Source organism: Eucyclogobius newberryi, unplaced genomic scaffold, assembly GCF_026437365.1.
Source record: "Eucyclogobius newberryi isolate DKJ021-1_F unplaced genomic scaffold, fEucNew1.0.hap1 SCAF_9, whole genome shotgun sequence".
Classification (NCBI taxonomy): Eukaryota; Metazoa; Chordata; class Actinopteri; order Gobiiformes; family Gobiidae; genus Eucyclogobius; species Eucyclogobius newberryi.
This window is the reverse complement of record NW_027316532.1, coordinates 36,881,540-36,909,516: the sequence shown is the minus strand read 5'-3', so window position 1 is coordinate 36,909,516 and position 27,977 is coordinate 36,881,540. Positions and strand designations below refer to the sequence as shown.

Genomic DNA, 27,977 nt, shown 5'->3' with positions numbered 1-27,977 from the left:
CAGATGAAGACTGGACTGCGGAAATGTGATGTGCAACTTGGTGTGTGACAGTTTGGGAGTGAGTTAAAGTGGATAATGCGCCGAGGCTAAGGAGGCAGATGCAGCTATTGTAGGGGCAACGCACCACCACCTCAGGGCTCAGAGGGGCTTAAAACATTACATGCTGCTGTATAGAAGGCAAGAGCACAGCCTGGTCACACTGCTGGGATTCACGATTCAAGTCTAATTCGAGCAGTAAGTAGATCCCATAATATATGTTTCCTCAGTCATAGCTGCTAAACCATCTTGATCTTATGGCTGCAATGGCTTGTTTTGACTGAAAGCATTGCTGTACTGTGTGTAGAACATTATAGAGTCCTGTATTCAAATTCATGAGCCTTAATGAGATGCACAGTGACACAAAAGCAAATTGAGACATGATTTAATTACTCATCATAACAACTCTGGAATTTGTTTCAAAATTCTCCTCCATCTCCTACATAATTCACTGATATAGTTTGAAATATGAATATAAAATCCAATTGACAAGTGGATTATTATGTTTAATTACTTTTTTGTTTTGTATGTGCTACTCTAATTTCTGTGCGAAGAATGCTAAGACTGTTATCAACTGTTGGAGTTTGAGTCACATGCTTTCGTGCATGGTAAACCTGTTTGATAGCTGGACTAGTCTTTTGTTTTTTGCACCTTAAGAACGACGGGAGCAGCATTATCTTCCAGCAATGTTTGTCTTTTCTTAGTCTTTTCTGTGTGTACATTTTTCAAAGTGTTGAGCTTTGAAAACTTGACTCATGTCATCAATTGTTGGGGGGAAAAATCCTTTGGTTTAACAATGACTTAAGTTGGTGTTTGTTGTATCGGTGAATGCATTCCAACTTGACGTTCGCAAATATAGAAAGTCATGTGAACTAAGAATTAAGAAACTTCATGTTCTCTTCCTGTCAGGCTTGTCAGGCGACCGGCGACCTCTGCAATAGTTTTGTAACAATTCTATAATAAGTCATTTTCTTCTTGAGCCAACTTTAACCATTGTACAAAGACATGTATTCTACTGTCTTTATGTAACAGGTGTGCATGGAGGATTTGGAGCCAGAGGAACAGTTTCTGCATTGTGCTAGGAATGGAGACCTTCCTGGCATCAAGAAACTCCTGTTGTCAAAATCTAGGCAAGAAATACAGATTAACATCAACTGCAAAGGTGTGGAAAAGTCAAGGATTTCTTGTTGTTAATTTGTCTTTATTTTCTTTATGGCTATTTAGAGTTTCAAATAACACAAAATGAATCAAGACAAGGGGAATCTTTATAAGGATAATTGTAAAAACTGAAAAATATGTCCATTTATACATGATCTGCTTTATATGGATTGCACAGACATCAGCAGCCATTTACAGTATCTGGAGTATACAGTTTTATAAAATGATTTAGTGACCATTACTTGCTTGTTAATATAAATAAAACATTTATTTGTTCGTAGGAAAGCGCAAATATAACTTCGGATGGACACCTCTTCATTTGGCCTGTTACTTTGGACACAAAGATGTTGTGGAGGAATTACTTAGGGTATGTTTGTGGTAAGAAGTTGATTTCATTTTATCAAAAAACGAGTAATTATATTTGTATGTTTGTGTTCTATTAGTCAGGGGCCGATGTTAATTTACCAAATAACATCGGAGACACACCACTACACAAAGCTGCCTTTACAGGTCGAAAGGTAAAAACATGTAAATGGTTTTGAGTTTAAAATATGCATGTACATGGATTCATTTGATCAAACGAGCATGTCTCAGGAGGTTGTGATGCTGCTGCTGCACTACGATGCATGTGCCACTGTCATCAATGGGACCGCACAGATTCCCAAAGATGTCACTCAAAACGCAGAGATCAGATGCATGTTAGAAGGTGAGAGTGCCAGCGAATCTGACACATCTTTTACATCTCAAGCACATGCATTTATGATTATTTTATAATCACGTTGTCATTGAGTGTAGCGGCTGAGCGGACAGAGGAGAGAAAGCTGGAGGATGGCCTTTTAGAAGCAGCACGAGAAGGAGACTTGTCCACACTAAATCGATTGGTGAGTTGGCAGTGCTACATCTGTTAACTTTGACAGTATATTGTATCTATGGACTTTGTAAAGCCAGACATTTTTTATGGTGTATAGATGGCAGCACTAAGAAATCTTCCAAACCCTAAAAATGTTGTGTTGAAAATTATCTGTAATTTGCATTAATTGGTTGTATGGTGATGGCTGTTGCTTCCTATGTGAGAAAATGTAACAATATATATATATATATATATATAATTTGATATATAAAACAATAATATTGACCATTCTTCCGTCAGTGCATTTCAACACATCTCAAGGATCATAACATACATGTATAACAGGGAATAGTGATTTGTTATATACTGTCTTAACTCATTTAGATTTATTTGTGTTGTTTGGGCAATTTTCTTCATTAAGATTTTTTTTTTTACTAAAGGTTAAGGACCAGATATTGATACTGAACCGTATGATTAGAATTAAGTACATCAGAGAGATAGCTCTTGTTAGTAGTTTTAGAGGAAAATTAAGTTGTACCGACATTGTAGATTTAGCAGATTTTAGATATCTACAGAGGACAGAGGAGGTTCATGGATGAAGTGAAAAATGACAGGAAGACTCCCCCTGCTGCCTCACCTATGCTCTGCCTGATAGGCCGAGCTCAGCCTACTTGTTCTAAACTCAACCCTCCACCTCACCATTCACCAGTTTGGCTCACGCAGCCCTCCTTCACCCCAGCACCACATTTGTACATCAGCACCATATTCATAGTCTAGACTCCGAAGGGAAGATTCCTGCTCTGCACCTCCTGCGCCAAACCTAATATACCCAATATTAACGAACATCCTTTGAGACTTTGAAATGAAGTTAGTTGACAGAACAAAGGTGCAATGCATAAGTTTAAAAAATACTGCTGAAAAAGAAACACTAAAAAAGTCATCAAAAGGTCTAATTAAAACATTCAATACCTGACTTTATAAATTCAAAATGTGCCAGAAGCGTCAACAGCAACACATCAGAAATGCACTGTGCTAATTGCTCTTGCGAAATACACAAATCAAACTGTTCTGCTTGGGTGTTCTCCTGAATAATAACCCGCTACACCACTCCATCTGCTTCTGCTACATGCATTTGGCCTCAGCTCAGCAGGAAGAAGCCTCCAGATATCAACTGTACAGATCTGCTGGGTAACACGCCGTTGCACTCTGCAGCCTATCGTGGGCAGAGGCAGTGTGCCCTAAAGCTGCTCAAGAGCGGAGCCAGTCCCAGCATTAACAACAAGCAGGGTATGGCACGTTCACTGTTATAGCTATCACCCTAAATTACCTGCTCTTGTACTATGGTGTTGCAGTATTGTTCGTTGTATGCAAAAAAAAGAAAAGGAAACATAAAGAAACTGAGCATGTAGCTGAAAAGATCATATCGGGTTGTAATGTGTCACTGTAAAAATCTAGATAATCTATTGTATAATCTATAATGGAGTGCGTCAGTGCAGCTTTTTTAATAGTTAGCAATTCAATGTTTAACTTCAGTGAAAACGGGAAAGTAAGCCAGTTCGCAGATGCAGGTGCCTTCTTTGTATGGGTCCTAAGGATATGCTTTGGGAAGGGCATCCAGTTTAATTTCTATTGCAGATATTGGTGTGATGCCATGAAGAAAAAAAAACTATTGTATACATTGATTTCTCTATTATTTCAATACTGATAGTTAGACAATAGGCCAATTCAACATGTATTTATTTATTTGTTAGGGACGAGTATGTAAATTAAACGTGTCACACTATAACATTTGTGACAAAGGCTAATTTGACATTTCTGTCCCTAAGAGGGCTTTTACCAACAAAGTTAAAACATGTCTAAATTTGTTTTATTTGTTGAAGTTTAATTCTCAGACAAATATGAAATAACTGTGAAATGACTCACAAAATTGCAAACATGTTATCTGGGCATTTTTAGTGAGTGCGTGATTTTTGCAGTATTTTTGCTATAAACAATAAGCTCAAATGTTGCATATCTTTTAAAATACATTATTGATGCATATTCTAATCCTACCCCACCTGCTGAAGTGAAGAAAGTTTATACATACTAAATTCTTCCTGATCAATAATATTGTTTTATCTCAAATAAAGGGTTAGGGTTCCTTCTCTCCAGTGACTTAGTGAGTTTTTGTTCCGCACGCTTACTTGTTACAGGCCAGACAGCTCTTGACCTTGCCAATGATGGTGTGATGAAGCAAGTCCTTGAAAACAACACCAATCGAGTGAGTTCTTTAAACTATCTGCTTTTGTGTTTGGACTTTCTCTTCACCTCTCTTCTTGCTTTTCCTTATATTCCTTAAGAGAACATTGCATTTATTTTGCAATGTTTAAGCCCTTGCTACTTCACAAGCGCCCGCTGCCTAATTTACCAACACAAATCAACCGTCAAACCTTAAAAAACTGTATCTGTGATGACTCTGCTCTAGATGCTCCTAATAATAAATACCATGATAATTATAGAGCTAAATACACGAGTGGTTCTTTTGCTCTAAGTAACAATGTCACTGATTTAGAAGGACTCTTGAATAAGCCCGAATGCACAGACACTTTCTCAAATCTACATTCAATATTTGAAGACATCAGGAGATGAGCTAACCAACAAAATTATGACTTGTCAGCATTGAATAAGACATGGTACAGCCTTTATTTGCTGACAATTTAAACACGAAAAAGGCGGTCAAAAATTTGTGATAATTCTACAACCTTTGTTTTGAAAGCTACTTTAAATTGAATATCAAATCCATCTAATAATGAATTCCATATAACCCTGATAAAATACTGTGAAATGCAGTCATTGTGTGCTAATTTGAATTATTGGTTTATAATATATTAACACCACGTATTGTCTGCTTAACTTATCATTAACGTGTCTATTTATTTATGTATTTGGATGTGAATATAATGTAGAGTTATCTATAATAGTCTCAAATTTGCAGGGGACAGTTCGTCATGTGAAGAAATTTGAGGGACCTCTATGGAAGGTAGTAACCGGACTTAATTTGATATACATTTTGCTTGACAGTTGGCTGTAATAGAATCAGTTCCTGCGTTCGTCTTTCACAGAGCTCGAGATTCTTTGGCTGGCGCTCGTACTGGGTCGTTCTGCAAGATGGGGTCTTGTCTTGGTATTCCAAACAGTATGTGGCTCCTGTCATATTGTCTTTGATCGCTGTACCTGACATCTGAAAAGGTCTGACTACCTGCTTTTCATCAAAAAGGAAGGTGCTGGTGTTAGAAATGGAAGTCTCTTACAATATAATCGCAATTGAAATTTGATCAGCTTTTGAGACAAATGAGTTTCTAGCATCTTAGAGAAAAAAAATATTCATCTCTCTTTCTGTCTCTTTCTCTCGGACTCTCTCTGTCTCTGTGTGAATCCATCTAACCATGTCTTCCCCTCTCTACCTGCCTCTCTCTTTCCCTCTTTCTTTCCCTCTTTCTTTCCCTCTCTCTTTCCCTCTTTCTTTCCCTCTTTCTTTCCACTACAAGGTCAGATGCAGTAGCCAATGTCAACAGGCAAGGTTGTAAGTCTCTTACCAGCTCCAGCTGCATGGTAAGTTCTCCTTTATTTGTAAAAATTGATTTGTCGCAATTGTCTGAAAAGTTTGATGAAAACATATTTGATCCATTTCTCAATCCTTGAGAATATGATTCGTTATTTTCAGTACCAGTGTTAGACAACATTGTAGTTGATGTAGTTGAAGGATAAACCAGCATTTTTTGAGCCTTTGAGCTGCAAGGCTGACGCACACAGAAAAGTAATTGCTCTCACATTCCTACACCTTTTTGATTTACCTGTTACCTGATTTACCTCTATAGATCTATGGGTAATTTATAAAGGCACCTTTGATGTTATACAATTTGATAGAGTGGAAGCTTAAGGAATAAACAAGCAAAAAAAGAAAACCAGCCATAGAAGTAACCCTAAGTCAAAAGAATAATCAAAATGGCTTCATAAGTACACTTGTTTAACTGTTTTCACTGCGTGTCGACTATGTGTCGTCATTTGTACTGTGTCTAGTGTGTTTCGCGTGTTTTCCTTTGCAGGTCCGAGACAAAGACGACTGTTTTTTCACTCTCAAGTGTTTTGATGATTGTGTGCATCACTTCAAAGTGTCAGCGCAGAATGATCCAGAGGCAACAAGAAAAGTGAGCGCCAGTTTTCCTTTGATTACAAGACCCAAAACACACTTCTGTATTTATGTAGCTATTGGCAAAGTTAGAAGTCTTTATTTTTCTTTCTTTTGTGCTCCTGTCAGGCATGGCTGGACGCATTGGAGGAGCACTCGGCCTATAGCACACACTACTGCTCTCAGGAACAGGGCAGCGAGTCCGAGGACGAGGAGGAAGTGATGTCACTGGGGGAGCTGTCCGAGTCACTACAGGTGGGCAAACATGTCTATATACTGTCTACTGTCCATATACAAATGCTGTGAAAATATTACTTACTATTCTTACAGTATTTGTTTTGTTATTATATTTAATATTTTAAGAAGTTTTTTATTTTATTTATTTATTATACCAAGAAATTATATATAAACCTACTATTTTGAAATCTGTAAATTATTTGGTTCAAAGTACAGAGCGTTTACCCCTGAAATAGTTACTTGGCACCGTTTTAAATTGTGTGTGTTTGTGTTCATAGTAGAAAAAGCTTCAGGTGTAGTCATCTGGACTCAGTGTGAAAAATTAGACGTTTCGACTCTCATCCAAGAGTCATTGTCAATAAAAGAATTTAGATCGAGAACTCCGATATTAATACTGTTCTGTGGTAAGACCCACCCATTGGGCGGAGCCTTCCTGAAGTAGAAAGAGTTGTTTGTTTCAACAGAAACTCCCCCCTTGTATCTACCGAGGTAGCCTATTCAGAATCTTAATGGGCTATTAGAATCCTCTTTGTCTTTGTGAGACCCTGGCTCAACCACCCTGAGTACCTGATTAGCATCCGATGTAGCATTTGTGTTCATAGTTACACCAAGAGGACAAGGAAGTCGCCTGTTTTCTTTCATGTTGCTCTTTTTTTTGCAGGTGGCAGAAACCAGTCATAAGAAACTGGAAAGTGAATTGATATCGTTCATGTCCATGCTGAAACATGATGAGCAGCTTGAAAGTAAATCTCTTTAATTGCTGTTTGTGTTGTTTAAATGCCACACTTCCCAGACCCAGAGCTTCTAATGTAGAGAAACGTACAGCTCACGATTAAAGCCGTCTGCTTTATAGTCATAAAGTGAATACAAACGAACAAAAGTGTTTTCCAAAGCTTTTCCGAACTCTCGATCCATCTATTTCCTTCATCTGAGGTTTGCTGTTGCCCTGATTGCGGTTTTCGTCAGTTTTAGCTGTGTGTTCACATTTATTTCATCTTTAGTGCTGCTGCTGTGTCATTACTGTGCATTGTCCTTGTTTTGCAGAAATTCCATCAACGTTTCTTCAGAAGATGCAAGAAATCTGCGAGTTGTCCGGCAAAACCAGCTCCAACCTCTGTGTGTGTCTCAGCCTCATCTCCAGGCAGGAGGGGGTGAGTGTCTCAAGGACCAATCATGTCCTCAGAATCTCTAAATATGCAGCATTACTTAACCTATTTAAAGTTACTGTTTGGGACCAAGAAAGTTTGTATTGCACTTCAGAGGAATAATGAAAACCTATGAAGACCTGGAAGAGATGCACATAGTCAGAGCAGTTTTAAGCCTGGATGCTTTTTCAAAAGCCCTTGATCTTTACAGTTTAGATTTTGGTAGGACTGATTTTCAAAAATACTAAAACATCAATATTAGTTATTTATTAAAATGCTGAAATATTATATTTCTCAGTCTAAGACCAAATTGCACAGCAATAAAGGCCCTCGCCCCGGGTTACGAGCCACCGTGAAGAACCCCCCCCCTTACAAACAGTACCAACTTTTTACTACGTCATTCAACATTTATCATTTTAACTTGTCATGACATGAGGTAAGTTTATACCAAGTTTCATTAGTCTAGGATGAAAAAGGTCCGTCATTGCCTTAATGTATTTGGAAATTGAGGTGTCGCTAGCGAGTCATTGTGCGATGTACATTTTTTGGACACCAAAAAACAAATGTTTCACCGACCTTGAAATTTCGAAAAAAAGTACTTATGTGGCCAAATGTTAAGTATTTTCAATGCAAACTGTTGGAGGAGATGCCAAAAGTACAACAAGGTGCACTTTAGTCAGCACCGTGTTTGATCCAATATGGCCGACTTCCTGCACGATTTAGGGCGTAGATTATGTTATATTTTTATCGCAACTCCCATTGGTCCCATGTTAATCGATTTTTCAGGTGGCGCTACTGAGCCGTCTTTTAATATTTTTCAAGGGGTCTTCACTCAAAATTACAGCACACTGAGTTCTAACTTTTGGTACCACTCTCGAACATATCCGTCCTTTTTTATTATTAGATTTGTGCAATTTTACAGCCGCCGGATACAATTCTAATGAGTAATGATAATAATGATAATTGTTGAGTGTCACACTGGCCAGGAAAGGCTGGGCTGGGTTTAGGGCACACAAAGAAAACACAAACACGGACGAACCAGGTGTATTTTGGGACATTTCACTACAGTCTTGTTCTACAGATGTGTTTTACATTTGATAAAAAAAACAGCCTCATTTTCATGTAGAAATATGCACAACATAGGCACATAGGAGGAAGTGTATTTCGCTAATTCATGATCTCTGTGAATAGAGATTAGTCTAGTGGTTTTGGCTGCAGCACATGTCAATTCAATTTATTTTTGTGACGCCCAAAATCACAACGGTAGTTGCGTCGAGGGGCGACAGTGAAAAAACAGTTCTTCAGGTAGATGAAGAGCCGTCCATATGGAGTAGAGACCACTTCTCCAGAGACTCGAGGATTATCTGGGTCCACGGGTCATCGATGTGCCTGTCCCACTCCCGGCGGGGAAGTGGGAGAAGAAGAAGGAAAAACAATGAACAGATTGCAAGTTAGATTAAATATTAATTATTTTTTGATAAAATAAGTATTCAGAAGCAGAGGAAAGTGCTCAAGCTGCCATACTTCCCCAGCGTAGTTGCTCCTAGAAACTGTAGGTTGTTATTTCTGTTCCTAACTGGCCAACATGTGCTGTATGCTGAGCTTCATCACCATTTCTCGTATCAATTTGTCCTCCAACCAGGCCTTCACGTCAAAAAACAAAACAAAAATCACAAAAATGTTGTGTGTATTCTATGTAAATTGGTTGCCTCACAGAAAGCCCATAAAACCTGTGGCTCAAGCCTGTCCCAGACACTAGCGAGACCTTAGATTAAGCATACATTAGACAGTTGTCACAGGGCATGTCACAAGGATAAAACTAAGTGACACAGACAGACAAGCATCCACTCACATCCATTTTCTATAGCGTCTCATCAAATGACTGTACCTGACACATGTCTTTAAACAGCAGGTGGACACTTCAGACACAAAATTGTTCTATAATTTTGACAGCTACCGGATTTATAATTTCTCAGGAGCAAAAACTGACCCCACAAATAATATGCCCTACATACTGTAATCAGACGGGTCTTACTTTTTGTGATTTTCTGGAGCAGTAAAAACAAAACATCTTTCATAAGAACACTGTTTTGTCTGAATGAAGCCCAGTCCAGCGCTGTGATTAACGGCTGTGCGATGGGCTTTCTTTGTGCTACTTTCAATGGCTTTGATTGTAATAGAAGGATTACATCTTTTCAGCAGCAAACTAGATGGAAGTGTTTGCAGCTCTCACACCAGGTGCAACAATAGCATAATATTATCCAAGTTTGTTTAAGTGGCTCCTAACAATAATTGACTGTACATTTACATATTATTCATTTAGAGGGTTTTACACAAGATTAGTTTCCGGTATTTGTTGCTGGCTTAAGGCAGCTCTGGGCTCAGTTAAGCGCTTGGTGAAAACCTGAATGAATGGATGCTCAACCTAAAGCCCAAATTCAACAAATAAATCTGTTACGCTTTGAGCCTGAAGCAAACAGGATCAGGAAAGTGAGATTTCTTAACAGCTGCGCAGCAAATTCATCTCATTTTGATACATAAATCTTCAGCAGGCTACTGTTGTATCTCTAAAAGTATCTTTTGGCATAGAAGAGGATCAAAGGCATTGCATACAGCAAGGCTATAAAGGGGAATTTATTGTAATCAGATTCAAGCATGTCATTTTGTCCAAAGGCTAGAGCGGTCTATACCAAAAGAATAGTCAAAATACAAGTTATAAAAGGAGTTTTTTGGTGCTAAGGATGTACCGAGCAAAAGTTTAAGCAATGTGTGGAAAAATCTAGCACAATATGGAACTTTCTGTTTGGAGAGTCTGCTTCACCAAGGAATGTTTTCACAGTTCCACAAGTTGATGCTCACACAACATTCATCCAGGAGCGGTTCAGTGCAGAAAAGGTTCCAAAAGTTATCTGGACAATGTTTTAGAAATCAAGGCATTTCGACTTCCACCCATAAGTCATTTTCAATCTGATGGAAACTATTTCAGATCAGATCAAGTCGGATTGAAAATACTTAGTGGGAAAAAGTGTTGCTACCACCGTGGCATTGTGGGCTCGCTTCCTGGCCTGAATTTCACACTACAACCGTTCTGTCAAATAAAGTTTCTGGCCAAAAAATCATGCATGGAGGTTGAAATGTCTACTACTACTACTACTACTACTACTACTACTACTACTACTGCTGCTGCTGCTGCTGCTGCTGCTGCTGCTGCTGCTACTACTCATTCTACTACTACTACTACTACTTCTACTCATTCTACTACTCCTACTACTACTACTACTACTACTACTACTACTACTACTACTACTACTACTACTCATTCTACTACTACTACTCATTCTACTAGTACTACTACTACTCATTCTACTACTACTACTACTACTACTCATTCTACTACTACTACTACTTCTACTACTACTACTACTACTACTACTACTACTACTACTACTACTACTACTACTACTACTACTACTACTACTACTCATTCTACTACTCATTCTACTACTACTACTACTACTACTCATTCTACTACTACTACTACTACTACTCATTCTACTACTACTACTACTTCTACTCATTCTACTACTACTACTACTACTACTACTACTACTACTACTACTACTACTCATTCTACTACTACTACTCATTCTACTACTACTACTCATTCTACTACTACTACTACTACTACTACTCATTCTACTACTACTACTACTACTACTCATTCTACTACTACTACTACTACTACTCATTCTACTACTACTACTACTACTACTACTACTACTACTACTACTACTACTCATTCTACTACTACTACTACTACTACTACTGCTACTACTACTCATTCTACTAATACTACTACTACTACTACTCATTCTACTACTACTACTACTACTACTCATTCTACTACTACTACTACTAGTACTACTACTACTACTACTACTACTACTCATTATACTACTACTACTACTACTCATTCTACTACTACTACTACTACTACTACTACTACTCATTCTACTACTACTACTACTCATTCTACTCATTCTACTCATTATTTGCTAAAAATACCTTGGGAAAAGAATGCATTGTTATTATGAGCGGGTTAGCCTCTCCACAGATCTGACCTGTATCTCGGCCTGGTGGTGTCACTTGCTTGTCTCCATAGATTGGTTATGGTTATGGTTATGGTACTTTATTGTCCCCGTAGAGGAATGTGTCCTGCATTTGACCCATCCTTCAATGCCGCTGGGGCATCTCCTCAGGAGCAGTGGTCGCTGCACTACAGGGGCCCATCTCCAGGTCTTTGCTGGAGGATTTTTACCTCTTTTGTGTGTTTTGGGTTGATGGGGAAAACCATGTGCCCGGAGGAAACCCACAACACCAAAGCGTTTGCCCCTAAGGTACAGTATAGCCTAACATTTACTCAAACGTTAGTGTGGCTGTTTTATAAGCGAACGGTTGGTGGATTGAATCACATTTCCCAAGTTCACACTGTGGTTGTGTGGTTGTGCGTCTCACTTGTAACCATTGCTATACGATTCTCAAAAGTTTCTCAAAAACATTGCTGGGACTTTTCAACAATATTAGACTCTTGCTGCAACATTAAAATAGCTATTAAGAAAAAGCTTGTACAGTAAATATGTGGCTTATTCATAACTTCAACTAGCACATTCTGCAAAAAAACGAAAATCACACATTTGAAAAAAAAAATCTTTTTTTGGGTTTATCTCAGTTTCACCGATGCCGACATGTTCCGGCATTTAGGCTGCGCTGCCACATATGTTGTACTCTTGTCTCACTGAAGTAATCAGTTTTACAAGCATGTTATTGTTACTGCAGGCAAGTGCAGTTCACTGCACAAAGTTATGTAAATGTCTGATTAGGTAATTGCTACAGCTGGTCTTAACGCTATATCCCACAACTACACGCTATTTCATCAAAGTGGACGCATCTAATTTCAGCCCTGATTGTAATCTATGCTCCCATTTTGTAGATGCAAAAAATGTAGTTCATCGCAATCAAAGTCCTTTTTAAGCAAAAAAATTCTGCTCTGAGTTTTATTCGAGCGACAAATCTGAGAGAGAATTAGTCTTTGCCATCTCCCCACTGATTCTTTAAACTGATATGTGGCAGGAAGCTGCTTTTGATGCCCCGAATCAAACACAGATGAATCCTCACTTAGGTTCTTCAATATGTCTGTCAGGAAGTGTTCACCTTCATGAATCAACAAAGGTGGGAACTATTTCCAGCACGCTTCTTTTTAACGTTTTGATTTTTATGTTTTCAAAAACAGAACAAGCAAAGGGTTCAAACCATGTGTCAATTTAAGAAAGAGATCACAGGTTTTCAGAAATATACGGTATATGACATTTTCTTTATCATTGTGTGCATGTATATGTGCATTATTACCATCATTTTTTGCAATTTTTTTCACGTGTTCTGTACATATTTGTCGTTCATTTTCTTTTTTTAATGTGTGTTATGCTGCGTACAGATTTGTCTGCAGACTTGCCTTGTTACTTGTCATCACTAGACATTGGTTTTCCTTTACTGGTGAGGAAACACAAGACACGAAGGTGAGGTGGTATAAATTATAGTGTAATGACAACCCCATGCAACACATTGAACTTTAAAGAGGAACTTCCTGCTGCGTGACCCTCAGAGACACTGTGGGAGCTGATAGTACCAGGATCACACAGTCAGAGCCACATGAAGACACTTCATCATAGTATAACACACATATGAAATGATTTAGTATTGATTTTTACAAATGATCATTATCAAATCGTGAATATACTAGATATATATATTGTAGGAATTTGGGGACTTTAAAACAGCAGAAATGTAATATAGATTTGTTGTTTTTTTTCCATCCTAAACAAAAACCAGAAAACATGACATGAAAACAGACGGTGGCACAAGGTATTATATATATAAAAAACTCATGACATAAGTTTTACTACATAATAACTAATAGATTTAGGTTTTCTGAAATCTAAAAAACAAACCAAATTGCAAATGACCTGTTACAAGACACAGACAATTTAAGAATCTGCAAGTTTGAATTAACCTGGCAAGATTGATATGTGTATTATTACTCTGGAATATCAATCTGGACAGGCTCTCGGTGAAAGCACTTGGGAAAAGCTGTAACCAATGATCAGGATGACAAGAACAGGAACAAGCCGAGAAATCAAACTGTTGTTTTATCCAGTCAAAGAAAAGCACAGACTTCTTCCTCATCCTCAAATACACAAAGCGCTTCTATGTGCACGTTTTCAAAAGACAAAATAGGCCACAAATCTACTAAAATAGGCCAAAGTACGTATAGGTTTGTCCTTTTGACTCCCACTATGCTGTGCTGTGATTGGTCTGTCACTCAGTGGCTGGGCTCAAACATTTCACCATTTTTCAGTGTAATTGTGACAATGTTTCCTCCCATGATAATTGTCACACTGAAATTGGACTTCCCTTCCATGTATGAGTCATTGCTGTCAATCTGATCATCTGTCACTCTGATCATTGACTTCACACAGGCTGTAAAACCAAAATGCACTGGACACGTTTTAGCAGCCTCGCTACATCAGCAGTGGCGTCTCATTTTAAGAGCTGTGAGAAATGGTGAGGTTGTTTGCTACGCGTCTTGAGAGCGAACGAGTGGGTGGGAGCAAAAGACAGCTCAGAAATGGGGTAAAAGTAATACTGGTACTTTAAAAATAGCCACCAACGTCAAAATAAAGCTGAAGAAGTTGTGGCCCACTGCAACAATAGTGCAGTGTTGATGATAGGATTCTGGGATGGTATCAGCAGTATTACTTGCCGTACTCACCGTTTGCTTTATCAAATCCCATTGCTGCGAGATTAAACGCATTGAATCAAAGTCTAAATCGAAGGGTTGGTCACTATTTGCAGTGACCAACCAACAACATGTTCTGAAATGCTTGTGGCTTCAGTCCTCTGTCTTAATGCTCCTGGACACATTTTACAATAAGCATGAATTACCCATTTAAACATTAAAGCTGTAATAGCAAAAGCATAATCTTTTTTCAGTATTTATCCCTTAAAAAAATGCTCAGTTCAAGTTCACTTTCCACAGTCTGTTGTTAGATATTACCATTCAAATCTGTGTGAAAAGTTCAAAAAGCACAGGTCAAAAACATCATATTAACACTAATGAGCTGCCTAAAAGGACAGGTTTGGCTAATGGTTTATATCTGAGGCCATTTGGTTATTTGATCCTCCGCCTGCGTGAGAATCATGTTGCTGCCTGGCCATTTGAGAAGACAACATCAAGGCAGCTGTCCTCCATTACACAAAAACATGCTCCGATCCATCTCTCTCCCATCCCCTGACTTTGCACGCAAGCAGAATCATATTGTGACTAATTTACTCAAAAACCGCAGACATTATACTACTGCTGCAAATATAAATAGCCACTGATGTTTTTTTTCTTTTTTTAACTACTGTAACCTCCAAGCATTCAGATACCTCTATATATACTATTATTATGATTACTGTACAACCATCTATGCTATTTCAACAGCTTTCAATGCGAGGATTGGAAATAATTGTAATTTGGTGTCTGAAATGTAATGTACTGAAATGTTTGTATTGAAAAGTGCAAGTTTTGATGCCTGGTGAGTCCAAAGAAGTCATAAATGATTGATGAAAATGTTATCAAACTGTACACACATTTATATGACATTATGTTTTATGGTTGTATTGTTCCGTAGTGCAGCATTGTGCCATTTACAATAATGATACAAATGATATTACTCTTGCAGTTCCTTCTATCACTATAACTACAACTAGCATTACATGAACTAAAGTACTAGTTATAGAATTAAGCCTGTGCTGATATTTTGTGGAGCGGGAAAATGAACCACCAGTGCGTTTCTTGATATGCATTTTTATGTAAGGGAAACATATTCTTCAAGTGAACTGTACAACCTTGGTACAGTGCCGTGGCCGTTGCTCATTTAGTAGCTTTAAGTTATAAATAGAGGCACAGCAAATGTTTGAAGATGAACGTTGGCGTTGTGACCATCTTCTGACCAGTGCCTCTTTTCTTTTGACTCTGGATTAGACGGAGCTGCTGCGCTAACAACCCAAAGAGACCGTCCCTCATTAAAGTGAATGTTACCCACTCCCACAAGTGCAAAAGTTGTTTTTGTGTCCTTGGGCAAAATGCTCAACCCTGCTGAATGTGGGAGTATGAATGGTTCACGCCTTAAGTGCCCATCGATATACGCAAAAGTGCTGGGAAATAAAACGCATTTGTTGTTTACCATAATCATAAATATTAATAGCTTAGTTAAGTATGAGGGAATTTATTTTATCCAGGTAGTAGACAGTGTAGACAACGCTCTTCTGCCTATGGGTAATTGAACAGGATTAGAGTTATGCATGTTTTATACCGTCATGTAATACAATACAATACAAACTTATTTTTTGTTCTTTTGAGGGATTAAAAACGGCTGAAGTTGATTTTGCGTGTATGCACTTTGTCAAATGGTGAAAAACGAAATGATCACTCACTGACTACCGTTTACCTTGTCGTTGCGTTTGTGTTTTGTTCTTGTGCGTTGACGTGAGCGCAGGTGCGCAGTCTGAAATTGGAGCAGGAGCTGGAGAAGAATAAGATCCTGTCCGAGGCGCTGCAGACTCTGGCCACGGAGCACCTCGAACTCGAGCAGTCGTTGGTCAATGGATCGTCACCGCGCAGTCCCCTGAGTGACGATGAGTTTCACGACGCTGTGTCTGGTGAGTTGACAAACCGAGGGGGGAATTTGGGGGGAAAATGAGGAGATAATGGAGATTTTGGTCACGTGATTTTGGTCATTCGCCCATAGGAGCCTGGGAGTGTCTCGGCAGGGGGTAAATCTGACTGGTATGTTGGGCACAGTTGCATGGGACACCGACGACGACATAAATGACAAAAGTGCATGTTGTGTGGCACTTGAACTGGACTGCACTAACGATGATTGATTGGCAGAAAAGTTTGTCGTTCAGTGTGACTTTAGTTCATCCAACGTTTACGGCCGATAGTTTAACAAAGCTATTTCTTATGCTTTGATGTTGATATTACAGTTGGTCTTTGTGTAAGTTTCTTCCTATAAAGAAGGAAAGTTTGGCAGCAGCAAAATTAAAAAAGATATTTTGATTGTGTGCTGGTTACACAATCCATGCTTAATATTACATTTGTCTTTTTCTTGAAAGCATTTTGCGGAAGACATTTGATTTCAGTATTCCATAATTACGTCAGGCGTTCTGTTGTTGTTAGTGTTGTTTTTGAGCATGGCATTTGTATTTGTAAAGTTTATCATCCTTGTGCATTTGACCCTGTCCTTCAGCCATCTTCAGCTCTTGAGCCAGAATCTTGATCAGGATTACTGCACCTACAGTGAGCATCTTTTCCACCCCAGACCTTCTTACTGCCCACTCAACCTACAGTGCATTGTCTCGACCACTAGATTTACACGTCTCCATCATAAATAGTCAACATTGTGTTTATAATGAGACAAAACATTTGCTGATTTGATTTTATCCAATCTTCTGATACATGATGATTCAAATTACCCATTCGTCAGGAGGTTTTGATGTCTCAAATTTCACCTAAACTACTTTTTTTTCACTTTTTCCATTAGGGATTCTCTAAAGATACTTCTATCTCCTCACACTCTTTCACCCTTGTGTATTTTGTGTTAGATTCCGAGTCAGAGCGTTCCCTGAGTGGATTTGAGACCGTTGCCAGTCATTCGTCAGAGGAAGAAGACGACGACGAAGACTCTGTGATGTTCCATAGCAGTAGCCCGACCACCATGTTGGATCACCATGGCGACGAGGACCAGAATCAACCCAATGGAATCTCGGAGCACAGGTCAGAACATCTCTGTGCCCCCCAAGTCTTTTATATGTCTTTTATGTGCCTCATGTTCATTAACACACATTGCTCAAAAAGACCTGTTATGCTCTATTCTCACTGCATATGTTCTGTATTCTTGTATTTGAACACAAATGGCTTGTTTTTCCAGATTATTTTATTTCACAATGTGAATAATTTAGCATGCCCTGCTTGGTGAAGGAAAGAGAAAGACTTGTATGAAAGGGCCAAGCTCTGTGTGGGCGCTTTTAAATATTGATTAGGTCGCAGTGTGATATAATAACCGCTCGCCACTGCAGTATGACCCAGCGTTGGTTAATTGCTGCGGACAGTGTTAGTCAGCTGTTCAAACTGTTACTTTAAATTACTCCAATCAGGCATGATATTACAATCTGCATTTATTGTTGTTAGGACTGGCCTAAAAAAAAGAGAAACCTATTGGATACAACAGCATTGCCTTTCATGTGTACTCTACCACAGGCAAGTTTATTTGTAGAGAAACAATTTGTTCACAAAGTAATTCAAAGTGCTTCACAGAACACATTTAATTAGAACTGTTTGGAGCCTAGATTTTATCATTGTCAGAGCAGAGGCCTGACTCATATCTTCAGGAAACTGTTCCAGATTTTAACTGCATAAAATTGAAATGTTGATTCCCCATGTTTAGTCTTGACTCTGTGTTTATGATGCCAAAACTGTTAGGAAAAATAAGTGTTGTCAGTCCGGGACCTGAAGACTTGAATATTCAACACATTGCGTTAGAATTGGCTATTCCAGCCTGACTATGCTTCCATACAAGAAGGTTTAAACAGTAGCTAAGAGCTCAGTGATACAATGAGAAGTGCATAGGTGTCATTTTTAAGACTATGCACCAAATGGTAAATTCTACAACACTCAGGGCAAATAGTTGAAATTCCACTAAAAAAATGCATTTACATAATCATTTATTTTTCAGACTTTAATGTATTTTCGAAATATGAGAAATCTGTACACCATATACTTGAACTAGAGTAATATTATTCCGATGTGTAATAGTACTCTTTACATGCAGTACAGTACTTCGAGTCTTAATGGTAAAAACCTTTATGACCTTTCCATGTAATAGCTGGATACCTTCAAAATGGCTGTATTGCATTACCTCTGAGCTCGTCTTTTCCAATCTGCTCCATCCTAGACATTTTACCACTCATGCGATCTTTGACCTCTCTGTCTGCAAGAGTGAAACTATAACGTAGCTGGAGATGGGATTTTGGGAGGCCATCCCCCACTTCTGATACGGTTGCTGATATTTTCCACAGCTTTGTTCTGCCGCCAATCCATTTACTCTTTTGTTGACAATTTAGCCTGGAAAAGATGTCCCAGTGTTGCAAGCGTTTATACTAATGTCTTATCCATTTTACTGGAGTTTGTGGGTATGTGTCGTAAAGAGCAGAAGAATACTGTTTGACCAGAGCCATTGTGTGAATGTGTTGAACCAAAATACATTATAAACAAGCCCAATAAATAACAATTTAGTAATAGGTGATTTGGAAACCACATTTTACACAACCTTTCTCTCTTGTTGCATCATTGGTCTTCCACTAAGCTCACTTTCTATAGCTATAGCAGTAGTATAAACAGCCATTGATGCATTCTTTATATATTTTTAGGATGAGTCTTCCTGCCCCGATGTTTTCCAGAAATGATTTCAGTATCTGGAGTATCCTGAGGAACTGCATTGGAATGGTAAAGAACAATCCTTTTGCCTGTTGTTTGTTTTGCCTTTTATAATCTGAAAAACACCAAGGTCCCATACCAGCCGTGACAGGAAATTGAAAAGAGGTTATAGAAAGCTATATTAGTGAGGGTCAGGAAGCACACAGCAGTATTTAGTTTCGCCGTTTTCCCTAATTCCCTTTCTCTGCGTTTACAGGAGCTCTCAAAGATTACAATGCCTGTGATTTTCAATGAACCGCTAAGTTTTCTGCAGCGGCTCACTGAGTACATGGAGCACACCTACCTTATACAACAGGCCAATGCCACACAAAACTCCATAGAGCGCATGAAGGTGAGAAAATGTGCTTTTGACAGCTTTTATTTTGTAATATTGTGCATGATCACCAGGGCTAAACCAGGTTCTGACTAGCAAAGTGCCTGGAATCGAGCTCTAGTCTGGGCTAAACATTTACAAATCATTAACTACAGGAAGCAAACTTGTTCTTGATTGATTACCTTGCGATTAAAAGTATTGATAATGTGTTTGTCGCCGTTTATAGTGCGTGGCTGCTTTCGCCGTCTCAGCAGTGGCCTCTCAGTGGGAGCGCACAGGAAAACCATTCAACCCTTTGTTGGGAGAAACCTATGAACTGGTCAGGTATGTGGAGACGCAGTGGCACAGACTCGTGTGCAACAGTTTTGTCTTGCACAGTCATGATCAGTATTTTATCCAGTGGTGTAACCGTTTATAATTGTACTTCCTGGTAAGTTGTCATCGCCTCATTTGACAGAATTGTTCCGACGTTGCTATAGTGACCATACTTGGGACGCTCTATGTTCTACTGAATATCCTGTTGTCTTCTAAATATGTTTTACTTGTACTACTAATATTATTCTGAAGGAACAGTACATATTTTTGGCTGCTCAAAACACTTCTAGTCAAACCTTTTTTACCTTTCCATTTTATGTCTGGCTTATTTTATACCATCTTATTGTCCTCAAGCAGGTTCACAGTATTGATCCTGTTTTGTTTTATCTTTAAGGGTTGCAAGTGTATTTAAGACTGAACTATCTATGGCTATAAAGTTAACTTTTATGCATATCGACAAAACAATATAAAAACCTCTGACTCATTTACTTAGCTGTTGTTTGACTTAGTTCACAGTAGAAATAATAAAGTGTCCTAATTAAATGAAGTTTGTGACTTGCTGGTGTTTCATCCAAGAGCCTCCAAATACATATTTCACTTAAAGTGCAAATAGCAAGTTTGCTCAGCTACTTTATATTACTAAAATGTTCTTAACCTAATTCGATTTTAGACTTTACTGAAAATGTTTTTGGTGACGTTTAAAATTGTACTTTCTGGTTGAACATGCACGGCAGGTGTTGAGGGTAATTGAAATACAGAGATCATGGATACTGTCGTTGCCGTGGCAATTGCAGCAGCCATCTTGTGACACTATGAATAGTACAATTCTAATAGAAGGTATTATGAAATCATGGATAGAACTGTTACTGATGAAACGCTTTAAAATGACAAATAATGGTCGTTTTGAAGCCCTGATAATGCAGCTGTCACACCCTGGAGCAGATTCCATTGCATCGTAACCGGAATCCTTTTTTTTTTGTAACTCTGTGGGGGAACTATTTGACAGACAGATAATAAAAAGTTACCCTAGGCCCATTGTTTAGCGGACACTGCTTAAATGTTGTTTTGAACTGAAGGCGGCCTCATCTCACAGCGGTGTGTTTGTGTGAGCTTGTAATGAGGCTGGTCGCGTTAACTCCCGGGACGTGTAGTAATTTGAGTGGAGCTCCTGTAGTGCCTCTGGGGTCAGGTGACCGCAGCTCAGCTCAGAGTTAGTCTGACTGTTTGACCATAGCTCTGCCACCTCCACATACACAAGCTCCACTCAAGGTCATTTTAGTTTGTTAAGCACTTTAGCTTATTCCAGCTTTATAACACAACTCTTACTTCTCAGCACACCACTGACTACACGTTCTACTACACACTGACTACACATAAAATTATTAATATAGTATTTTTTACATTATAAAACAAACCGAATGTTTTGTTTTCCTCGATTATTACTTCAGTTCCAGCAAGAGAAATAATTAGACAGGTTTGGTTACAGTTTGTTTCTCTAAAATTGTATATATTGGATTGTATTCCAGAATCCACATCCTGAAAATGTGTTTATTTTAGAAGACACAGCGTTCGGATATAAGTAGCATGCAGTACGTATTTCCTGTTGGTCTATCATCCTTGTTGGACCATTTTTTTGCCCTTTTTTTCACAAAGCCCCCATAACGACAAGCTAGATATGAGATATTTTCCGGAGTAGCTGCCAGTTTTATTTGTGATGTAGTGTGGATGGACCAAAACAGAGACATTTTGTGTGTGTGGGCGCTTCTGAGATCTGTAGCAGGAGAAATAACAGCTCTGTGGAGTCAGCAACCAGACGACACAGGCATTATTAGGATGAACCGCAGAACACGGAGCTTATGTCTTTGCGCCGAGCTGAAACCGTGGAAACATTCAGCACAATTTGCCAGCTCTCCTTCTCACATCTGTAACTGTACATGAAAAAGTCAGTGTATTTGCAGTAAAAAAACAAAAACTAATGCTTGCTCTAAAATGTGTTGTATATTAATGTCGTGACAATTGACATTAATATACAACAATATCAGTGATTTTCTTTACATCTGTAATCAAAGCTGTAAAATGACTGTAGGGCCATAATGATTTTAATACAAAAAATGACCAGACCAATCCTGATGTACCTGGGCTTGGAGCTGGCTCAAGAAGTACACTGGCTTGTGATTCCACTGACAAAAATATAAAATATGCTTAACAAAACAATTTTCCACAAGTGCAATATAACATTCTGGTGGCTTTACTCCCCATTTCAGGGAGGACCTGGGTTTCCGTCTGATATCAGAGCAGGTCAGCCATCACCCTCCCGTCAGTGTGTTCCACGCGGAGGGGCTGCAAGAGGACTTTGTGTTCCACGGCTCCATCTATCCCAAACTCAAGTTCTGGGGCAAGAGTGTTGAAGCCGAACCTAAAGGCATCATCACACTTGAGCTACCCAAGTAGGTCACTGCTATTAAAGAAAATGACTCAAATATTATTGTTGTTGACTGTTTTTTTGTTTTTTCATAGGCATAATGAGTCCTACACATGGGCAAATCCAACATGTTGTGTCCATAACATCATTGTGGGTCAGCTGTGGATAGAGCAATATGGAAATGTGGAGATTACCAATCACAAGTAAGATGAGCTAGAAGAACTTATCTCTATCCAGTGATCGATGGATGGAGATGTTGTAAATGCTCTTTGGATCTTATCTTGTCACTTATCAGCCACAAAAAAAAAGATGATGTGTTTAGGAGATTTGTCCTGTTCTGAATAAATTGAGAGCGTGAGCTCTGTAGTCACTTTTCTTCAACTTTTCTTTTTCAGAACTGGGGAAAGGTGTATCCTGAATTTCAAACCCTGTGGTCTTTTTGGCAAAGAACTACACAAAGTGGAAGGTTATATTTTGGATAAAAGGTAGGCCTACTGTCTCACAGGTTGAATTATTCATTGCTGTCTCAAATTCGTGCACTCTGAAACATTCAAGTGACTCTCAGGCTCAAGGTTCTGTGATGTAGCAATAAAAGCTAATTAGTATTGCTTTCAAGCTTATTCCGTTATTGTTTCTTCCTCAAATTGCACAGAACACGCTCCATCGTAAGCGCTAGCTGTCGCTAGAGCCATGTTGCTAGCAGCTACAGTAATTAGACCACATGCTCTCTGGTCCAATTAATTAATTTGTTTGATTTGTTTAATTTGTAAATCAGTACTTTTGGAAAACACATAGTCCCTTGCATATTACAAACTACGTTGTTAGAATAGTCTGAAATTTGCAGAGTCTTTCAACAATTATTTCCTTGATCCCTTATCCCTAGAAGTAGAGAAAGAGTATACTTGATTTCTATTGTTGATTAATATAAACTCAAAATAGCAAATCATGCAGAATGTGACTTAACGGTTCCCAGTTAATAATGCATAGACGTGGAGGTCAGGCCGTGCTTGGGTGACACGCTGCTTAACGTTACAACTGTGGGAGCTGCAGCTCAAATGTGACCAAAGCCAAAAAGTTAATGAAAAAATTGAGCGAGGCAGATGGTTGAGTGAGACATAATTTAGAGAAAGTGTCAACGTCTTGCAAACTAGATACAACTCCAACAAAGTTCAGCCTCTGAGTTGAATGTAAATGAAAACTTGATAAATATTTATACATTTCAAATATTCTTTGAGGCAAGGTTGTGTAATTATGCTTTCCATCCGTTATCATTACATTTGACAAAAACATGACAACTTTTTGTATAAATTGAGATTGAATGACTCAAAATGTTCAGATAACACACGGAGTGATAAAGCGCTGTCATGGTTCTCTCTCTGATGTGTGCCAAAACTCCTTGAAATGTTGATAGTTTAATTTGTCTGAAAGCGCGTGGCGTGAAGACAATGTACGAGTGTTTTCGAGAGCTGATTATCCAGTGTTTGGGCCTGAGGCTTCTCTTTGTGTGGCTACAGCAAGAAGAAGCTCTGCTCTCTCTACGGGAAATGGACCGAATGCATGTACGTCATCGAACCCGCCGCATTGGAGGCGCACAAGAAAAACGACAAGAAATCACCTGAAGAGAAGAAGGCTAAATCGGTAGGATTCTACTGAGGACACCGACCTTGGCTTTTGAAATATTGCTGATTTGGATCATTCCCGGGCTTGTTTTGTTAATGGTTTATCCCTTGAGGGACTCATTGGATTTGTTCTGGTTAACTTTTTGTATTGCATTGATTATTTTCTGTTTAGTCTCTTTAGTCCTGGTTTAGTCTCATATGACCATCTCTTTCTGTGCAAAGTTTGCATGTTTTACCCTTGGTTTTCTAATTAAATGTGGCATGTCAGGGGTGTTTTAACTTTAGCAGTTACTGTTAAAATCCAAATCAGAAAACCAACAACGCCACCTGGGCAATAATGGGCCCAGGACCATATTGAGAACATTAAAAGGCAAAACACCCCTGACATGCCACACACTGTTAGTTCATCCTTGATATTCCTGACTGTGTGTGCTGTACTGCTGTCCACAGGTTCCCCCAGCGGCAACAACAATTCCCCTCAGGGACAACCTTAACCTAGCTTTTGTTCATTTCTGTTGATCTTGTGTTAGACCTTTTAGTCTTGGATAAACTCAGTTTACATCACTGACTAGATGTTTTGCGGGGGTTAAGTACCGCTTTACCCCTTGATGTCAGCTCATTCAGTTTTAAATGGCCACTTCAAAGCAAAATGTTTTCTGAGTTGGTGCTTGTTGGGAAAAATTGAGTTCCTCGGAGTGACTCAGTGTTTTTTTTGTCTGTCTTTAAGGGGGGAGAGGAGGAGGTGCCGTGTCCCGCTGCAGACACTGTTCAGATGATCCCTGGGAGTCAGCTGCTGTGGAGGATCCCCCCTCGTCCACCCAACTCTACACAGGTAAGTGTGTTGGATTAGGGACTTTGAAAGGACCAAATGGTGTACAAACAACCACTGGGATGAGCCAAGAAATCACTATCATTGCTCTGTGCAATATGGCAATCTAAAAGTAGCAGTACAGATACTTTGCTGCAATTGACTTCTCTAGTGTAACCTAATCCAACAGAAAAGAAATGGAAAAATTGTCGAAATGTCAAAACAACTTGTTAGTTTTTGTCCCACTGCTGCTTTATTTGACAACCAGGCAATTAACCAACTTTCTGGCACTCTTACCATGCTCATTTTAGTTTTGAAAAATATATCTCCCAAAAGCCTGTAAGACTATAATTGGGTTCCGTTTGACTAATTTGATCGCACGGACAGAATATGTCATCACTATTAAAAATTATCATCTTACATTTACATTGTAATTTTATTTAGAAAATGCTTGACCTTGAAAATGCTTGACCCTATTTACATTCCATCCATTATCTACAAGGAACAGATGGCAGTAAGCGGGAGTTTGTGAGATCTGATAGCGACTTCCTTTAAGTTTGATATTTATGCTCGAAATCTCCAAACTTCGTCCACAATTTGAATCTTTGACATTTCAACGCTCTGTATGTGAATGTTACGAAGCATTTTTTGACACCGAAATCTATTTGACTAAATCGAGCGTGACTTGCAGATGTACAGCTTCACTTCGTTTGCAATGCAACTGAATGAGCTTCGCAAGGACATGGAGGGGGTGATTCCACAGACCGACTGCAGACTGCGCCCAGACATAAGAGCCATGGAGAACGGAGACATCGGTAACACCCCTTTCATCCAGGCTTAAACCAAATTAGCCCCAAGTGTCAAAAGATCAAAGTTAGCGGTTGCTTTTTTCTTCCTCCTAGATCTCGCAAGTGAAGAGAAGAAAAGGCTTGAAGAAAAACAAAGAGCTGCTCGTAAAAGTCGCGCCAAGTCAGACGAAGAGTTGAAAAGCAGGTACGTGAAGTATCAGTGAGTCGCTCGTGCTTCAAAAGTATAGAACTTATGTATGCAACAATCTGGCGTTATAGCACGGCCACTACCAGGGTGAAAAAGGTGCACAGTGTCATTTTGCTTGATGCCCGACATGGTAAACATTTGCATAAACTTATCCATCTCCATGAACATAAACGGGTAACACCACGAGGCAAAGATCACAGCTTCATGTGGAATCTTGACTAAAAGTGTACGTACGGACAAAACACACACTTATTAAACATGTTCTCGTCTCCGAGCACAGGTTCTGTTCTGTCTCGTCTCTGAAATAACCGAACCGTTAATTTTCATGTCATGTGGTCTTTTAATAAACTTAATGTGGAAAGTTATACAAGTTACACTCTTGTAAAAACGTATCATTGATGTATGTTTGTATGCAGGAAAACACTGTGATGCCACAATTCCAACATTTCAAACTCAATTTCGATATTAAGCTGTAAACTCGATTCTCGATACCTATTTTGATACCACGCCTATGATTTAAAAAATCATTTGTTTAATTCAAGGTACACAATAGACTGCAAAACTACAAAAAAATAGTATAAATAGTCTTTTTTAAACATTGTGGTCTTAAAAAGCTAAAACACTTCAGAAAATGTGACAATTCCTCCTGTTACAATGATTTTTAATATTGATACTTATTAGAATGAGTATCTAATTTTGATATTAGTTTTAGTATCAGTTAGTATCTGAACTTTGATACTTTTGACAAACCCATTTACTAGTTTAACGTCATACTATGGAACATTCTAGGCAACACAACTAAATCCCAGTGGAACCCTCCTCCAGAAAAGTTACATGGTGAACCTTTTAAGCCATATGAGCGGGTGAGATATGTCCTCGAGGATGATGTGTTGGAAAGAGGTAAAGTTGCATAGTTTGAGGATTTGAGAGAGCTTGACAAGGGCCAACTGATGATGATTAGGTTAGAGATGATTACTTAAATCACATGTTATGTGAAGCCGTTTGCTGAAGGATCAAAAGTGTCTTATGGAAGTAGTGCTTTATGGAAGAGCAGATACTTTCTTCCTCATTTTGGGAAGAATGTCAGCAAATTCATGCTTTGGAAAAAAGAATATTGTCCTTTCTGAGTCTGCAATCAATTTAAATAATCAATGATAAAGGTCACTAGATTAAAAGCAATCATTTGTACTTGCAACATCTGAAAAATAAACATTGATTCTGTTTAAACTGTGTTAATTTTGTTGCTTTGAATTGCTCTGTACTAAACCTGTCTTTCTTCCACCTGCACCATATCATCTTTGATATTCAGGAGTCCTGCCCTCGGCCCAAGGTTAGCATTGCCTGCTGTTTGCTTGATGTGTCTGAGTTGTGTGATGTGTGTCATGTGACCCCACTGCCTCTCTGTCTGTCTCTGTCCAAAACTCTTCACTCTGATCCATTTGATTGGCCACAAAATGAATGTTGTGAAAAAAGAATCTCCCTTTGGAGATTCTGTGATTGGTTTACCAGCGTGACAGCTCCCCCCACTGGCTCTAAATGGAATTATCCAAGATGCCAATCATTTTCCTCTCAGTTTGACTGTATCCAACCACTAGAAAAATACCTTTAGTCCATGAATAGACTAAAATGTTCTGCAAATGAGCAGAGCTCAATGTGTTGCTTAGCTAATCTTCTTTTCTTGCTTTTAGTTTTGTCTTTGCGCCTGGTGTCTCTGTTTACTAGCAGCTTGAATACTAATACTGAGCTTGCCTGTCTTCCAGGTGGTTTCAACAGGGCCAAAATCCACACACCAAATCTCAGGACTGGATCTTCACCGGTGGATACTGGGACCGTAAATACGCCCAGCTGCCTGATATTTACTAAGTCTTGTCCAAGTACTTTGTCATGACAGAAAAGACTGTTTTTAAAATGCAAAAGAAAAGCTACTACAAGCAATACATATACAAAGGAGAAAGTTGTGTGGCCTTAATTTACATTGTTAATAATAATTTTAATGATTTGAAAATTTAAGTTTTTGTTTGTTGCAATGTCAACGTATTTTGTTTCATCATGGAGTGTGTTACACCTGTAATATGGTTTAAAATAGTTTTATTTGTTAATAATTATGTGTTGAATCTTGACTCTATGTACATACCATTTACATTACAGACCTCACCTCACTCAAAAAAAGTTGAATGTCAAATGGTAGATGGAAAGCAATGATATTTTCATACAATCAAAGGAAATCGTTTACTCATCTACTGAGAGAATTTGTATGGCATTGTTACAGAATGTATTTATCCACTACAAAAATAAAAGGCATTCAGACTTTTTA

General features: G+C 38.7%; 1 protein-coding gene across 2 annotated transcripts; it reads left to right on the top strand.

Annotated features, from left to right (window-relative positions):
- The first annotated feature begins 3 nt into the window (after nt 1-3).
- LOC140353558 (oxysterol-binding protein-related protein 1-like) lies at nt 4-27,977 on the top strand. Of its 2 annotated transcripts, XM_072438159.1 has the most exons (28): nt 4-234; nt 1,069-1,198; nt 1,476-1,561; nt 1,638-1,712; nt 1,789-1,900; nt 1,990-2,075; nt 3,187-3,331; nt 4,237-4,304; nt 5,019-5,063; nt 5,146-5,219; nt 5,572-5,635; nt 6,130-6,231; nt 6,342-6,467; nt 7,111-7,192; nt 7,494-7,600; nt 16,192-16,354; nt 17,300-17,471; nt 19,124-19,199; nt 19,387-19,521; nt 19,730-19,827; nt 22,083-22,265; nt 22,336-22,443; nt 22,636-22,725; nt 23,755-23,878; nt 24,596-24,691; nt 25,359-25,482; nt 25,570-25,660; nt 27,424-27,977. In XM_072438159.1, the coding sequence occupies exons 2-28, from the start codon at nt 1,075-1,077 to the stop codon at nt 27,524-27,526; spliced, it is 2,859 nt and encodes a 952-aa protein (XP_072294260.1). In that variant the 5' UTR covers nt 4-234; nt 1,069-1,074; the 3' UTR covers nt 27,527-27,977. The 2 variants fall into 2 exon arrangements, with proteins under 2 accessions (XP_072294260.1, XP_072294259.1); XM_072438158.1 differs by lacking the exons at nt 24,596-24,691; nt 25,359-25,482; nt 25,570-25,660; nt 27,424-27,977 and having other exon boundaries at nt 1,779-1,900; nt 23,755-23,908.